Genomic DNA, 18,343 nt, shown 5'->3' with positions numbered 1-18,343 from the left:
GCTATGAAGCCGCAATGGTGGTTGCGATATGAGTAAAGCCACTTAAGTGCAAAAAATGAAGACGTTTATTTGTAGTAGCAACGCGTTTCGGCACAATCATGCATTAGTGCCTTTCTCTTTGTTTTTTATCATGTCCTGCTGACAGTTCATGATGTAAGTTGTAGTTTTGCATACTGTGGCTCTCCAGATTGCAGAACTACAGCCTCCACCATGCCCCACTGACAGTTCATGATGGATGTTGTAGTTTTGCATCCTATTTCTCTCCAGGTTTAAGAACTACAACCTTGGTATGGACTGTCAACAGTGCATGATGGAAGTTGTAGTTGTGCAACTTGTGACTTTCCTGTGTGTTTGTTCTGCTTCTGATTTCTTTTTGGGTGTTAGTGTCTGGATCATGTGTGATATTATAACTATTCCTTGACAGGGTAATTAAAGGGTGGCTGTTGTAATGCCATAGTAATGATAGAGTGTCAAACTATGATTTTTTCCATGCTAGAGTCCGTGTGAATATTTTAAGTGTGTGTACAGGAATTGTATTATTGGCCATGATCCAAAATAACATTTCTTAGGTATGACATTAAGGGTGCAGAATTAGTGGGGTACTCTGGCGAGAGAAAAAAAAATCTTTCAAATCAACTGTGTCAGAAAGTTATATAGATTTTTAATTTACTTCTATTTAAAAAAAACTCAAGTCAAGTCTTATCAGCTGCTGTTTGTCCTGCAGGAAGTGGTGTATTCTTTCCGGTCTGGAACAGTGCTCTCTGCCTCCACCTCTGTTCAAAGCAGGAGAGGTTTTCTAATGGGATTTGCTACTACTCTGGTGGCAACAGAGAGCACTGTGTCAGACTGGAAAGAATACACCACTTCCTGCAGGACATACAGCAGCTGATAAGTACTTCAAGACTCTGAGTTTTTTTTTTTTAAATAAGTAAATAATAAATCTATATAACTTTTAAAAACCAGTTGCTTTTAAAGATTTTTTTTTGCCAGAGTGCCCCTTTAATTTAGGAGTACTTGTTATAGTGCATAGTCTTTGGAAGAAAAGGGAATGAGAGCAGAATATTAAGAGAGAACTGCTGACAACACTATGTGGGGATTAATATATAAAATTGCGGCTTTAACTGGCAGTAATATTTGTACAGTTCATCCGCCGTTCCTGTGCCGCTCTATAATCAGGGAGCAGCACACTTTTTCCAGGAGGACCTTCCAGTTAAACTCTTAAGCTGGCAGATAAGACAGCCGCACTGTGGCAGTCACTCGGCTGATGGCACAGGAGCATTACAAGTCATTTCTTTAACCCTTGACTGAATGTGGCTCTCCAGATTGCAGAACTACATTCTCCACCATGTCCCACTGACAGTTCATGATGGGTGTTGTAGTTTTGCATCCTATTTCTCTCCAGGTTTAGGAACTACAACCTTGGCATGGACTGTCAGCAGGGCATGATGGAAGTTGTACTTGCGCAACTTGTGACTTTCCTGTGTGTTTGTTCTGCTTCAGATTTTTTTTTCTGTTTTGGGTGTTTTTCCAGGAGGACCTTAAAGTTAAACTCTTAAGCTGGCAGATAAGTCAGCTGCACTGTGTCAGTCACTCGGCTGATGACACAGGAGCAGTACAAGTCATTTCCTTAACCCTTTACTGATTGACAAACACCTATTAGGCCAGGGGTAAGGAACCTTGGCTCTCCAGCTGTTGTAAAACTACAACTCCCATCATGCCTGGACAGCCAAAGCTTTAGCTTTGGCTGTCCAGGCATGATGGGAGTTGTAGTTTTGCAACAGCTGTAGAGCCAAGGTTCCCTACCCCTGTATTAGGCCAATGTTATATGGTATTTTATCAATGCATCATAATCAGTACAGAAATAGTCGTCCTGCGTTCTAATAGTAGAAAGGGTGTATGTAAAATTCTGATGTTTCTAAATAAAACCTTTGCTGTCATAAGGATTTCAGCAGATATTGTCTCTCTGGGCATTTTACACGGTTCTTCCTAGCCTGGAAAAAAAAAAATTCTCTCCGAGCATCGGCTGACCTAGTTTCCTACCAACAAGTAAAATATTCGACATGCTGGCAGTGAGGCATGTGTGAGGATCTTTCTCTTTTCTATTTGCTGATGTTCCTATAATTATTTAGATGAAGACTATGGGGCCGTGTTACGCCAATGGATCCGACCAACGGACAGTGAAGGCCTCCAGAATGTGTAGATTGGTAAGGCAGTATAGAGAATTCATGCCATGTAACCCTCGATGCAGAACGTAATTCATGTAGCAGCAGATAAATAATAGGACTTCCATCTCCTATGTAGACAGTTGCGCTGTAGATAAGGAGGCTATTGTTATTACAATCCCGATATTACAATGGATTCGGTTGCATAAATGTCTAGCAAGAAATAATTTCCTGCGACATAGGAAGTAGTATTGGTAGGAGTCTGATAATGAAGGAGCTGTCCACTGGTCATGGTGCTGAAATGGCAGAAAGTTCAAGGCAAATGGCGTTGTATGTTTTCTCACCCCTAAGGCTATGTTCGCACTATGTCTATTTTATGACCAGAACGGCCGTTGTTTTCAATTAAAAGGGTTATCCAGCGCTACAAAAACATGGCCACTTCCCCCCTCCTCTCTTGACTCCAATTCAGGTGCGGTTTGCAATTAAGCTCCATTTACTTCAATGGAACTGAGTTACAAACCCCACCCAACCTGGAGACAAGAGTGGGGGGAAAGTGGCCATGTTTTTGTAGAGCTGGATAACCCCTTTAAGGATCTGCAGCAGATTTGATGCTGTGTTCAGTTATTTAGATCAAATCAGCTGCGGATCTGCTGCGATACGGTGTGTGTGAAGCTTCCCTAAAGGGGTACTGCGGTGAACATCTTATTCTTTTAAATCAACTGGTTTCAGAAAGTTATATTGATTCGCAACTTACTTCTATTTAAATATCTTCAGTCTTCCAGTGCTTATCAGCTGCTGTATGTCCTGCAGGAAATGTTTTTTTCTTTTCAGTCAGACACAGTGCTCTCTGCTGCCACCTCTGTCCATGTCAGGAACTGTCCTGAGAAGCAGCAAATCTCCATACAAAACTCTCCTGCTCTGGACAGTTCCTGACATGGACAGAGGTGGCAGCAGAGAGTGCTGTGTCAGACCGAAAACAAAACAACATTTCCTGCAGGATATACAGCAGCTGATGAGTACTATTTGAAAATAGAAGTAAATTACAGATCTATATAACTTTCTGAAACTAGTTGATCTGAAAGAAAAAGATTTTCACTGGAGTACCCCCTTAAAACAATGGTCATTCTTTTCATAGTGAAATCTGTTGCTTTGAAGTCAATGCAAACGACAGCCGTTGTTCACATATTGTATTTGCTACGGCCATTGAAATAAAATTGACATGTCGGTTATTTCCGTCCGTTGTGTAATGCTTTCAGTGCAATTTTCAATGCAATAACGGCAGCTGTTTGACACTTAATATTACGTTTTTGAGTGCCAAACAACGGCCGTTGTCTGTACGGTGTGTGAGCGTAGCCCTATTATTAAAAATTTGAATAAAGCTTGTAAGGCTGGGTTCACACTGCGTTTTTGCAGTCCGTTTTTAAATGGCTACTTTTAGTGTACAGAAAAACATGGTCACAGTGTGTTTGTTTCATAGTCAGCAAATTATAGTGCACAAAAAGTACTCAGACCAACTCAACTCTACTGACAAAGATCTTTATTACATATATATATATATATATATATATATATATATATATATATATATATATATGTGTGTGTGTGTGTGTGTGTGTGTGTGTGTGTGTGTGTAATTTAATTTTTTTACTGGCTGTCAGATGTCATTTACTTAAATGTTTAATTGATTATTAAACATTAATAGATTATTAAATAAGTATCTTATCAATTAATAAGTATTTAAAAGGAACATTCCACTCAAACATGACATGATTTGATATGTTGCTGCACATGATGAGACTAACAATTCCTTCCATACTTGTTATTATCTATTCAGCCTCCTTCCCCCAGTTTTGAGCTGCTGCTTTCTGCTGAAGACACAAAAATCTGTGTGTGAGTTTCTCTCTCTCCCTCCCTGCTCCCCCTTCCTTCTGAGACAGCTGATGTAAACATGTCTCTGACTAGCTGGGTCTGCAACATTGTAGCTTCCCTGTAATACCGGGAGGATTAATCACAGTGAGTTCATCAGCAGCTTGACCTCAGATTAACCCTCCCAGCATTACAAAGAAGCTACAATGTTGCAGATACAGCTGTCAAGGGACTTATTTACATCAGCTGTCTCACAAGTGTGGGGGGAGGAGGGGAAGACAGAGAGAAAAGCTTACACAAAGATTTTTGTGTCTTCAGCAGAAATCAGCATCTCAGAACTGGGGGAAGGAGGCTGAATACATAATAACAAGTATGGAATGAGTTGTTAGTCTCACCATGGGCAGCAACATATAAAAAGTTATGTTTGACTGGAATACCCCTTTAAGTGCAAATTAAATCTAGGGAACGGAATATTTTTTTTACAAAGCTTTGATCTAAAAGAAGGGATTAGCTCTACAATATTGTTGTATTTCTCACCATTACACGGTATATGCCAAGTCATTGTGATGGTCTCGCAGGATGGAAGGTAGGACAGGAGCAGACCACTTATATTTGGTGATAGCTGAAAAAACAGATAACACAAACAGATGCCTTACTCCAGGCAACGCAGAACTTTGTTACCCAGACAGTATTGTCACATTACATTAATCTACACGAATCATCCTCCTCCTGTGTAATTTCATATCCAGTCCTTCCTGCTTGTGCTGGGAGAGATAGCAGGGCTGTAGCACACTGCAAGCCGCGTGTGTCCCTCTCTCTCAGCCTGGCTGGAGGATGCATCTGCTATACTATAAGGTAAAGGAGCGCCTGATGTACAGGATGGATGATGGCGGCATCTATCGCTCTCATGTTGTGTCAGTGTCTAGCAGCACTCAGCTTATCATTTGCAAGGTTCTTTTTGAGTATTTGTGTGTATTGTGTATTCTTATAAGTTGCTTTAAATCCCGTCATTTATTGCAGAACTGGGCTAGCCATTACAAATATATATATATTATTTGATTTTATATATATATATATATATATATATATATATATATATATATATAATCAAATAAATGACAAGAAGTGATGGCTAGCCCAGTTCTGCAATAAATGATAGTATTTAATAATAATGATAATAATAATGATAATAATAATGATAATAATTATATATATATATATATATATATATATATATATATATATATATATATATATATATATTATTGCAGAAGAATACACAGTGTAATGCTTGGACTTTTATTTTTTTTTTTAATAATTTGATGGTCTCTTTTTCATATAATTTAATAGACATCTAGAGGTCAGTCACTGTGCTAATTGCTACCGTGGTGTTGACGCTCTCTCTCTCCTTGTGTATATAGATAGATATATTTATAGTTCTATGGATTGACAGGATACATCATGAAGTATTGTAATATTTTTATACTTTTTGTACAATTTTCTGAGCAATCCTTGTCTCTAACCTATGGCACTATGATTACAGTATTGAGAAACATGTCCCCCGCATCTTCCCACACTCCTAATGTTATGCCAGTACCAGCCTTAGTGCCCTTTGCCATACTTTCTATTGAAATAATATTTTATGTACATGTACATATAACACCCCGGCACCCGTTACGTCTGAGCTCTGCATTTAGCCTATATTCCAGGAAAAGCAATAAAGAGCAATGTATCGATAAGCCTGTATTCAATTATATGAGGCCAGATGAGTGTTCTTTCGGTTGGAATTTTTTTTCCATTTGTGTAAGATTACAGACTGATTTTATTTTATTTTTTTTCCTATACCCAGAACTCCAGCAAAGAAAGTATTCCATGTAGTATACATTGCGTACAATAGCACTTGATGCCATTTTTTTTTTTTTTTTTTTTATAAAATGGCATATGGCAGTCTCCTCTGTATACATCAGGAACGATGGAGATATAAGGCTCCTGAGTGCACAAAGCATAAGGTTACTTAGAAACATAAAAGTATAGAAGACTGTCAACACATGGTCCGTCTAGGCCCTTTTAGTATTTCTCTTATTATTATCTTAGGATATATATATATATATATATATATATATATATATATACCAGATAGGTTAACATTCAGTTACTGTAGATTTTCCAACCACATCTGCTGGAAGTTTGTTCCAAGCATCTACTACTCTTTCAGTAAAGTAATATTTTCTCACGTTGCTTCTGATCTTTCCCCCAGTAACCTCTCACTGTGTCATCTTGATAGCTACGGTACTTACGTAGTGCTGCGACTGAGAGAGTCCCGGCCGGAGTGTATACACATAGTATACGCTCCGGACGGGATCCCTAGCGGGGTCGCAAGAAACTGACATGTCTGACTATTCACTGAATAGCGGCCGCAGAAAACCCTGTCATTTCACACAATGAAGCGTGCGGCTCCATTGTGAGTAGCGGGGAATTCAGATGCGTGCCCGCACGGATGTGTCCACATCAGAATTCACCCGTTTGAGGCCAAATAACGGCCATTAGTTTACAAATTATGGCATAACACTGGTTATTTGGTCGCAAACGGTCAAAAAAGCCTTCATGGGAACATAGCCAAAGGGTGTAAGCTACGTATGCCAGGCAATAAGGGTCAGTGGCACCCTGTGTAGTAATTGGTGATTTGCTGTATAACCACACAGGTCATGTAGCAGCCTGGAGTGAGGGGATCTCAGAGAGGATGGAGGTTATGATCAATAAATGAAGATATATCCTGTCACAGGCCGAGTGGTAATAACTCTCTCCCTCTTCCTGAGGTAAATACTGCCACAGAGGTTAAAGAGAGGTACTGCACCTAGGTGGCTGGTGAGGATGGTACTTGAGTTCCCCCTGAGGTGTTAATGGAGAAGCCCTTGATGGTGATGAGGTGCAGAGGAGTCGAGGCAGTGAGGTACAACAGTGACTTTTACTTGCATAAGAAGTAAATAACTTGATCAGTTTCTTTGTGCTTAAAAATCTATCTATAATGTCTATATTGTCTATAATACAATAAAGAATATCCTATATATTAAAGGAGAAGTCCGGCAAAAGTTTTTCCTAAAGTATTGCATTACCCCCTAAAAGTTATACAAATCCCCAATATACACTTTTTACAGGAAATGCTTATAAAGTGCTTTTTTCCCTGCACTTACTACTGCATCAAGGCTTCACTTCCTGGATAACATGGTAATGTCACTTCCTGGATAACATGGTGATGTCACTTCCTGGATAAAATGGTCATGTCACTTCCTGGATAACATGGTCATGTCACTTCCTGGATAACATGGTGATGTCACAACCCGTCCAGAGCTGTGCGGGCTGTGGCTGCTAGAGAGGATGATGGCAGAGGGATGCTCAGTGTCCCTCCAGTGCCCTGTGTCCCTCAGTGTCCCTCTGCCATCATCCTCTCCAGCAGCCACAGCCCGCACAGCTCTGGGAGTCGGGTCATGACATCACCATGCTATTCAGGAAGTGACATCACCATGTTATCCAGGAAGTGACATTACCGTGTTATCCAGGAAGTGACATCACCATGTTATCCAGGAAGTGACATCACCGTGTTATCCAGGAAGTGACATCACCATGTTATCCAGGAAGTGACATCACCATGTTATCCAGGAAGTGACATTACCATGTTATCCAGGAAGTGACATCACCATGTTATCCAGGAAGTGAAGCCTTGATGCAGTAGTAATTGCAGGTAAAAAAGCCCTTTATAAGCATTTCCCGTAATAAGTGTATATTGGTGATTTGTATAACTTTTAGGGGGTAATGCAATACTTTAAGAAAACTTTTCCCCGGACTTCTCCTTTAATAAATCTATGTCAATATAATATATGGTCCATTCTCTGCCCAACCCTAGGGAAACCCCCAACTCCTTTACACTATAGTCACATAACTCTATTTCTTTTAGTCTTTTGATCAGTATTTTTTTCAACCAAAACCAGGAGTGGGTTGAAAACACAGAAACAGTACAAATCTTTCCATGATAGATTTTCTCTGTTGGTTCCATTCCTGATTTTGGCTACAAATACTGACTACAATACTATGTGTGAACATAGCCTAAGGGCTCTATGAGACTAAGCGATTTTACGTTTCCACCAGTTATCCATAACCAATTTCAAACAATTGATTTTGGAAAAGATCTGTAATCATTCACCATAATACAAAGAACGTGAATGAATATACGAATGAACGATGTGTATGTACATTGAAAGAATTGCAATCGGTTAGTGAAAGATTAATAATTGTTTTATGGTCAGATCAGAAGATGTGATCAACGACATACGAACAAATTTTCTTTAGTCATTTGATTGTTGGCGGCATACACATGGAAAGGGTGTTGCCTAAATTCGAACGATATAACGATTTTTCGCACGATAATCTTTTCTTGTAATAGGGCCCAAAGGCTGTCATGGTGCCTTATGCTAATGCGTATTACCTCTGCTCTCCATCTACTGCAATGTCTCGCTTCTTTATCCAGTTTATTTGTTTCTAGTTTATAAGTTTGGCCTTCTATACATGCATGAACCAGAAACCACTATTAATATATATATATATATATATATATATATATATATATATATATATATATATAATTTAATTATTTATTTTGGGATTTTTGTTTTTCCCTCCTGTTTTTCCTGCCAGGCATTTTCAATGTTTTTTTTAATGTTTCGAAATAAATCGTGTGTTTTATATGAAGATTGGAGTGCTGGTAAAAAATGTGCCTTTTTTAATAAATAAATATAGATGTATATAGAGACATTGGTTCCTTCTACATTCATTGCTGCCTGTTCCTATTAGGTCCTGTCTTTTTGAGGTGCCTCATTGTTATGACCTTCTCTCTCTCTCCCACATTGGAGATACAACTGCTTAACACAGTAACATAGTGAGGCACAAAATGGCATTTAATAATTAACAGACCTGAAAGGACGTTGTAATGTCAAACACGGACAAAACCAGAGATGAGAGCAACTTTACTAATCGTAATCGTAAGTAACAACCAGACTGTAAAATGGAAGCAGCATCAGACTGGCTGGTGCTGGCGGTGCGGATGCCAGTGGGATCAGCGCTGCCAAGTCCCTGCTCCCTCTGTCACCGGCTCCAGGAATGACATGATAAATAATGTACTGAGGGACAGGGACACCGGCTTTACCCAATTCTCTATGTCATATTGTGTTCCATACAATCGTCAGGGCTGAATTACAGCTCACTTCACTTTGTCTCTATTGCTATACCGTCTAGGTTGAAAAATATACCAAATACCGTGTATATTATAGGCCACCATTTTGTGTGGAGCTGGACCCAGGCTGGGTTAGACTACGTTTTTTTAATCTGTTATTTTCATCCATTTTTGCTAAAAAATGGATGCATCTGTGTGCATCCGTTTTGATCTGTTTTTTTATTGACTTCCATAAAAATAAAAAAAAAATAAAATGGATCAAAACGCATCTGTTTTCTTTTAAACGTACACAAAAATAAGGTTAGCCATGTTTTTGTGTACGTTAAAAAAATCGGATGCGTTTTGATCCTTTTTTATTCTTGTTATAATGGAAGTCAATGAAAAAAAAAAAAATCAAAACCAATGCGTACAAATGCATCTTTTTTTCCATCTGTGTTTTGCAAAAACGTAGTGTGAACCCAGCCTTAGAACATGTTCCTTGCTGTGGGTCTTGTTACCTAAGGCTGGGTTCATACTACATTTTTACAGTTGTTTTTTCTGGTCGATTTTCTGCGAACGTTAAAAAAAGGCTGCATTTCGATAATTTGATGTTTTTTTGTTTTTTGTTTAATAATGGAAGTCAATGGAAGAACAGATCGAAACAGATGCACACAAATGCATCCATTTTTACATCTGTTTTTTCATCCGTTTTATGTAAAAAGTGAACATCAATAGGGTTACTAAACTTTCAAAGAGAAAAAGAAATCTGGATGCACTCACCAGTAAAGTGTTGCTTTATTTTCCAACGAGTGTGTTTACAGCATAATTCAGGCAGGCGGAGGACGCCAGACACCCCCCACTGATGATGACAGCTGTTTCACGCCTCCTTTGTGGCGCTTCCTCAGATCCCGCCCCTCAGTCCACGTCACTAGATGTGTTTTTGGTTTTTTTTTAATAATGGAAGTCAATGGAAGAACAGATCGAAACAGATGCACACAAATGCATCCATTTTTACATCTGTTTTTTCATCCGTTTTATGTAAAAAGTGAACATCAATAGGGTTACATACATAATTTTCATGAGACTATGTAACATACAACATGCAACATACATTAACTGCCGTGCACTGATTGGCTGAGCGGGACCAACGGGAGACGGGAGCCTCACATGCAGACGCGTTCGATCAGACAATGTATGCTACAGCGGGGGGGGGGGGGGGGGGGGGGTTATTGGGGCCAGGTTTCATACTGGCATGTAACCCTATTGAAGTTTACTGTACTGGGATTCAAACTGCAAACTTGCAGCTTGAAATCAGCTGCAAATCCGGTACCTGTGAAGCTACCCTAATACATGGTTTATATGCTTAAAGGGGAAGTCCGGTGATTTTTTTTTTTTTTTTCAAATAAACTGGTACCAGAAACTAATGCACATTTGTATATTACTTCTATTTAAACATCTAAGGCCATCCAGTACTTATCAGCTGCTGTATGTCCTGCAGCAGGCATTTTTCCCCCTGAGGAAGTCGGTACATTTCCTACAGCTTACCCGTTAACAGCACAGATACTTAAAATATTTTGGTCCCTGTCCACATTAAGGCTCACAATCTAAATTGACCAATCTGTATGTTTTGGGAGGAAACCGAAGTACCTGGCGGAAACCGATGCAAACACGAAGAGAACATACAGACTCTGTGCCCTTGATGTGATTTGAACCCAGGACCCTGGTGCTGAGCCATCGTAGTGACTTAATTAACAATGTTCTTTGTGTCGTCTAAACAAAGTGCAGGTTGTAGCTATTCTCTATCATTTATTGCTAATAATTGATATTGGGAGACTAAATGCGTGAGATGACTGCAGCGTCTCTTCCTCGGCGTTGGGGAGAGGTCAGAGAACACGGAGCTCTTATGGAGCAATTTGCAGCTCGGCATGTAGTAAATTGATAGGCTGAGTACAAATGGAATTGGGCAGATGTCCACTCAGCAGCATTAGAGAAAGCGGTGACTTAATCATCTAGACTGGCACACGCTCCGTCCAGGGTTGGCATCTCACGCTGCTAGTAAAATCATGAGTTTCATTTGAAAAAGAAATACAGTAAACCGGGCGACACCCAACCGACTGCTGCTCTATAGCGCGTGTACTGGAAAGGATTGTGCGAATGACTACCACAAAGAATATAGCGGAGCATTAAACTTTAGGGCTGTGTTCACACGGTGTATTTTTTTAAAGACAAGAACGGCCGTTGTTGGCAATTAAAACAAAGCCTGTTCTAGCCTTAAAATAATGCACTGTATTGAACTCTATGGGGGACAACAGCCGTTGCGCACACACTATATTAAACAACGGCCGTTGTTCCCCTATGGCCGCACAAATAATTATTTGTGGGCAGTAATGCAGAAACAATGGCCGTTGTTCACACAATGTATGGCCGTTCTGATGGCGGTACATCGCATAGACTTCAGTGGTTAATTGGAGGGCAGGAACACCCAAATGTGCCCGTATTCCAATTACAATAAAATGATGTTCCTGCAGCCGATATGGTAATATTGGTCGCAGGAAAATGTAAAAAAGCAGGCGTTGTTTATACACTGTGTGAACATGGCCTAGCAGGAAATGAATATTACCATATGCAAAATCTCTCTGGCAGGGCAGTTTCTAGGTCATTTCGGCAACAGGGCGAATCTTGATACCCTCCCCCCCCCCCCAACCTCCCTCAGTTTATCCCTGGGGAAGGTAGGGGGGTTTTTATCAAGATTCGGGTTATTAGAAAGAAGCAGTGTGTGTATTGCGGCATAGATCGGTGTTTCACCCCTGCCAAATAATGTTCCACTGAATACAAAATCATTATACAGTGACTGACAGGTGACGTCTTCTTTGATCTGACGGGTCCCTTTTCCTCTCCTTCCGCCCCCGGCCTCCATGATGGTTTCTTGCAGCTACAATTCATCTCTTTAGGACCTGCCAGACAGACATCTTCGGCTCCGCACTCACTTCCAGCAACTTACTTCCCCTTTTCCCACTTATAAGGTCCCAAACTGTATGCTGGGAAAGCTGGTGGCCTCCATTATACACTGACATACAGGATGCTGGGAAAGCTGGTGATCTCCATTATACACTGACATACAGGATACTGGAAAAGCTGTGTGACCTCAATTACACTGACATACAGGATGCTGGGAAAGCTGTGTGACCTCCATTATACAGTGACATACAGGATTCTGGGAAAGCTGTATGACCTCCATTATACACTGACATACAGGATGCTAGGAAAGCTGAGTGACCTCCATTACATTGACATACAGGATACTGGGAAAGCTGGGTGACCTCCATTACATTGACATTCATGATACTGGGAAAGCTGGGTGACCTCCATTACACTGACATACAGAATGCTGGGAAACCTCTATTACACTGACATACAGGATACTGGGAGAGCTGGGTGACCTCTATTACACTGACATACAGGATGCTGGGAGAGCTGGATGACATGTAAACTTTGGCGCCGGGGGAGGGGGCTTATCGCGTGGGGGGGGATTATCGGGACATATCCGGGGCTCCCTCTGTGCAGGATTCCCCCACCATATACTCACCTCTCCCCCTGCAGCCTCCAGCTCCTCTTCTTGGTGAGTCCGTCCTCTTCTGGCTTCCGGTGCAGGCAGCCACCTGTCATACAGAGGCCGCCTGCACAGGAAGCCTCTGTGTCTCTGCCTCGGCTGCTGTTTCCTTTAGCTGTGCGTGCGTACGCACAGCTAAAGGTTGCTCTGGCCAGGGGATCTGGAACTTAGATTCCAGATCCCCGGGCCATTCCTGAGGATGCAGGGGCTGCGGGCTGGGTACTGTCGGATGCCGCAGGGCGCCCCCTAGCTGTGGGCTCCCCGTGCGGTGGCCCGGCTCGCCCGCCCCTATAAAACGACCCTGCTCTCCGGTAGAAGGCATGTGCCGGTTCAGCTGTATCAGGGGAGTTGACTTCACCAGGTGTCGAGAAAGTAGTATTTTGTCTGTCTGTTTTTGGGCATTGACAACCACACAGAGAATGTGATCCTGTACCCATACAATTTTACCTTTAAAGGAAACCTGTCAACCCCCGTGCCAGGGTGAAGGCCGCCCGACCCACCGCTAGAGCCCCAGTTACTTACCCCATCTCGCCAAGCCCCGCTCCTGGAGCCGGTCCCGGGACGGAGATATCATTTTCGGAAGCCCAACGTGCGCGCTGCAGAGATGAGTCCGATGAGTCTAGGCCAAGCCAATTTGACACAGGGCTGCAAGTTTAAAAGTTGTTTTTTAGGACAATAACTGCATCACCTGCTGAACGGACTCCAGGACAGATCTTGCCAGAATCTTGTAACATTATAATTCAGCCAGTAGCAGGGTTCCCAGACATATAAATACTCTGTTTCCACATTACAGATACTCCTCCCCCCCACCCTCCCAAAAAATTCAAGTTTCAAAACTTCCTAAATTACCGCTATCTAGTCATGTGGGCTGTGCTCCGGCACCAAGTATGGTGCAAACATTTGTCTGTTAACACAACTAACTGGCCGTGATTCTCTGCGTCAGAGCCTACAGTGTAACGGAGGGGCCGTCCTGTGATCTTCCCTTTGGGGCCCCTCCGTAACGCTAGGGGTTCAGGCACAGAGAATCACACCCAGAAAGGCATGTTTACAGACAAATGTTTGCACCGTGGCCGTTATTTTAAAACAACTGCAATTTAAAAAACAAATAATAACAGTAATTATTTGCCATTAAATGACGGCCATCTGCTCAATTTCAGCAGTGTGGGAACATAGCCTTTCTTTGTTTTCAATCCGCTCATGGTTTTGGTTGGAAAATACTGACCAAAATACTGAGCAAAAATACTTTGTGGGGGAAAAAAAAGTGCAGATATATTATTGTTATTTCATTTTTTTTAGACATATTTCTATTTTTTTTATTAAAGGGGTTCTCAAGAAAAAATCTTTTTGTTTCAAATCATCCGGTTTCATAAAGTTGTATAAATTTGTAATTTACTTCTATTTAAAAATCTCCAGTCTTCCTATACTTATCAGCTGCTGTATGTCATGCAGGAAATAGTTTTTTCTTTCCAGTCTGACACAGTGCTCTCTGCTGCCACCTCTGTCCATGTCAGGAACTGTCCAGAGCAGCAGCAAATCACCATAGAAAACCTCTCCTGCTCTGGACAGTTCCTGACATGGACAGAGGTGGCAGCAGAATACATCACTTTCTACAGCACATACAGCAGCTGGTGAGTACTGGAAAACTGGAGATTTTTTAATCAAAGTAAATTACAAATCTATATAACTTTCTGAAACCAGTTGATCTGAAAGAAAAAGATTTAACTTACAAATAAAACAATACAATATAAATAGTAATAATTTCACTACTCCCAGCATCAAGATTTAAAGAGACTTGGAGGATCAGTACATTTAGTATAGGCTGAAAGGACAAACGTGTTTTGTTTGGTTTGTGCCATCCTGAAATTACATTCACTGTCAATAATTTGGGTAAATTCATTCCATTTACTTTGTTTTCTTGTCTCCATTTATCTAGGAAAATGAACTAAAAGATGCAGTTCAGGACAAGAACCGCCTAAGTCTTCAGTATGCCAGCTTATCCCACAGGGCCTTGCAGTATGACCAGGTACACGTCTCTCATCTTCCTGATTTATTACGTACATCTGAGGCTTTTCTTTTGTAGTGCCACCGGAATACTTTAACCCTTTCACGACCTGGGGTCATTGATGCATCAATGCCCAGGTCGTTTTTGGACATCAGCTTATGTGATCATAATGATCCCATAAGCTGATGTCGCTATGTCTTCCCCCTCTCCTCTTTCCCCTGCCGCTGTTACAATCTTGTGACAGCGGCAGGGGAGAGAGGGGAGGGGGCAGAGCGCATGTCTGCGCACCAGGCACACGCTTTGCCTTCCCTTCCTCCCCCCGGTGTGCTCCCTGGTTTACCTCCCTCCCCCCGCCGGCCTTCTTTGCCAGGAAACCAGATGCCTGAGGCTTCCGGCTTCCATAGCTACCATCTTTTACTCTGCTTCACAGAGCCCCGATGGACAGCGGATAGTGAATTCTCCCTCTGTAGAGGGAGAATCCTCTGTCTGGAGCCCTATAGATGCTGCGGTCGTGCTGACCGCAGTATCTATAGGGTTAACTCTCAGCACCAGAGCACGGCTCTGGTGTTGAGAGTTGCAGCAGGTCCCCAGCTATCACTGATAGCCAGTACCCGCCACGGATGGCACAGGCGCAGCTCCTTCGCCTGTGTCATGCTGCAGCGTAAATTAACGCCTCTGCAGCATCAGCCATAGGCTGCAGTGACGTTAATTTACTGCCCAGCGGAGAGAGGGGGTTAAGTTGTATGCAATCTTGACTGCAGCTAAGGCTGGGTTCACACTACGTTTTTGCAATCATTTTTTTTTTCATCCGTTTTTTTTTGCAAAAAAACGGGCTTGCTTTCCGAGAGGGCAGTGATCATCAGTGGTAAACGTCAGGAATATGGTGATTTTCTTCTCTCTCAGTTTCTCCATATGTGTATTTCTACAATGCATATGGGTATATCTGCAATGTGCATATGGGTATATCTGCAATGTGCATATGGGTATATCTGCAATGTGCATATGGGTATATCTACAATGTGCATATGGGTATATCTGCAATGTGCATATGGGTATATCTGCAATGTGCATATGGGTATATCTGCAATGTGCATATGGGTATATCTACAATGTGCATATGTAATATCTGCAATGTGCATATGGGTATATCTGCAATGTGCATATGGGTATATCTACAATGTGCATATGGGTATATCTGCAATGTGCATATGGGTATATCTACAATGTGCATATGGGTATATCTGCAATGTGCATATGGGTATATCTACAATGTGCATATGGGTATATCTGCAATGTGCATATGGGTATAACTGCAATGTGCATATGGGTATATCTGCGATGTGCATATGGGTATATCTGCAATGTGCATATGGGTATATCTGCAATGTGCATATGGGTATATCTGCAATGTGCATATGGGTATATCTACAATGTGCATATGGGTATATCTGCGATGTGCATATGGGTATATCTGCAATGTGCATATGGGTATATCTGCAATGTGCATATGGGTATATCTGCAATGTGCATATGGGTATATCTGCAATGTGCATATGGGTATATCTGCAATGTGCATATGGGTATATCTGCAATGTGCATATGGGTATATCTGCAATGTGCATATGGGTATATCTGCAATGTGCATATGGGTATATCTGCAATGTGCATATGGGTATATCTGCAATGTGCATATGCATATTGCATTGCAATCACAGTATGAATACACTCTTAAATCATAGATCACTGTGTTGCTACACCACACGCTTTTCACCATCACTTTTCTGAACAGAAACGGACGATAAAATTCACATAGTGCAACTTAAAATCACGTTCCCCTTTTCCTACAAAAACATGAAAGATGAGAAAGATGTTTAAAGGGGTACTCCACCGGGAAAAAAAATATTTCAGATCAACTGGTGCCAGAAAGTGCCACAGATTTCTAATTTACTTCTAGTTAATTTCTCCAGTACTTAGTCTTGAGTGTTCCAATGTTAGTCTTCTCTGTACAATTTAATTAGGTGCGGTTAGGAATTGTTAGGAATCATAGCAACTGATATCATAAAGTTATATAGGTTTGTAACTTACTTCCATTAAAAAATCTCAAGTCTTCCCATACTTATTAGCTGCTGTATGTCCTGCAGGAAATGTTTTATTTTTAGTCTGACACAGTGCTCTCTGCTGACATCTCTGGCAGAGACAGGAACTCTGTCTTGGTTTTCTATGAATCCCCAAAGAAAACCTCTCCCGCTCTGGACAGTTCCTGTCTCTGCCAGAGATGTCAGCAGTGAGCACTGTGTCAGACTGAAAATAAAACACTTCCTGTACTACATACAGCAGCTGATAAGTATGGGAAGACATGAGATTTTTTAATAGAAGTAAATTACAAATCTATATAACTTTCTGACACCAGTTGATATGAAAGAAAAAGATTTTCTCTGGACAACCCCTTTAACTTTACTTGTATTGATAGTTTCACAGAGGAATAAATTTAAAGATTGTTTTTCGCTTCCTTCTTTTACGGTTCGGCACAGAACACCTCTGATTGTCCTGGCTGGGCCATGTGAATGGGTTTAATCATAGATGTATTGTATAAGTACTGCAGCACCATATGAAAGTACAGAGAATGAGCTGGCAAGAAGGAACAGATGCACTTGAAACGCATGTATTGTTCCCGCTACGTACGTGATGTAAGCTGCACACCAATGTAACTCCTCTCTGGGTTCAGATTTCATGTGCTTCTTGTGCAAGACAAGATAACCCCATAAAGGGAAACTATCAGCGGGTTAGATGAATCCGTCATGCTGAAAGCTCCCTATAGTGCCTGGGACGCTGAGGAGGAAGGTACGTGTATTACCTCCCACCTAGGCGCTGTTCCCACGCTGCCAGTTCACATGGAGTAAAACTGGCGGAACCCCGTCTGCCTGAGTGTGACACTGTTTCCTTATGGGAGGGCTGGCCCAAGCAAGTGTCACACTGAGGGCCCTATAACACGGGAAATCGTAATATCGTGCGAATTTAAACGATAATTGTTCTGTGTAATTGCAGGCAACGATCGAAAAATCGTTTGTATGTCGTTGATCGTTGATTTAGATCTGAACCTAAAATTATCGTTAATCGTTCGCTAATCGTTCACTGTAATTACGCATTTTTTCACTAATCGTTCAGTGTAATAGCACATTGCTCATTGTTTTCCTTAGATAAGAAGGAATAAACGTTCGTAATAACGATCGCAATAACGATTGTATCTAACGACCATCGTTCTGTGTAATACGTTGAACGATTTCAGGTTTACGATAAACAATCTGGTTTGCGATCGTTTATTGTTAGTCGATAATTGTTAATAATCGCTATAATAATAGCGATAATCGTCCGAATTGGGCCGATTTGGCCGATTATCGCTCCGTGGAATAGGCCCCTTACTCCTTGTGAACCGGCCCCTAAAAACCCAGATGAATACCTGGGATTTTACTGCTCCATGGTAATGATGTGGCTCTCTGTTT

At 41.3% G+C, this 18,343-nt stretch overlaps 1 protein-coding gene across 18 annotated transcripts in view; it reads left to right on the top strand.

The window, feature by feature from the left end:
* Nucleotides 1–18,343, top strand: part of RIMBP2 (RIMS binding protein 2) — a 312,677-nt gene that overhangs the window by 169,140 nt on the left and 125,194 nt on the right. For all 18 annotated transcript variants that reach the window (XM_069960976.1, XM_069960983.1, XM_069960980.1 and 15 more), the window contains one exon: nucleotides 14,775–14,864. In XM_069960976.1, the coding sequence (XP_069817077.1) occupies nucleotides 14,775–14,864 (90 nt within the window). The remainder of the gene's footprint in view (nucleotides 1–14,774; nucleotides 14,865–18,343) is intronic.

The sequence above is a fragment of the Dendropsophus ebraccatus genome, chromosome 3 (assembly GCF_027789765.1).
Source record: "Dendropsophus ebraccatus isolate aDenEbr1 chromosome 3, aDenEbr1.pat, whole genome shotgun sequence".
Classification (NCBI taxonomy): Eukaryota; Metazoa; Chordata; class Amphibia; order Anura; family Hylidae; genus Dendropsophus; species Dendropsophus ebraccatus.
The sequence above is the reverse complement of the archived record's forward strand: the minus strand, read 5'-3'. Positions and strand labels throughout refer to the sequence as shown.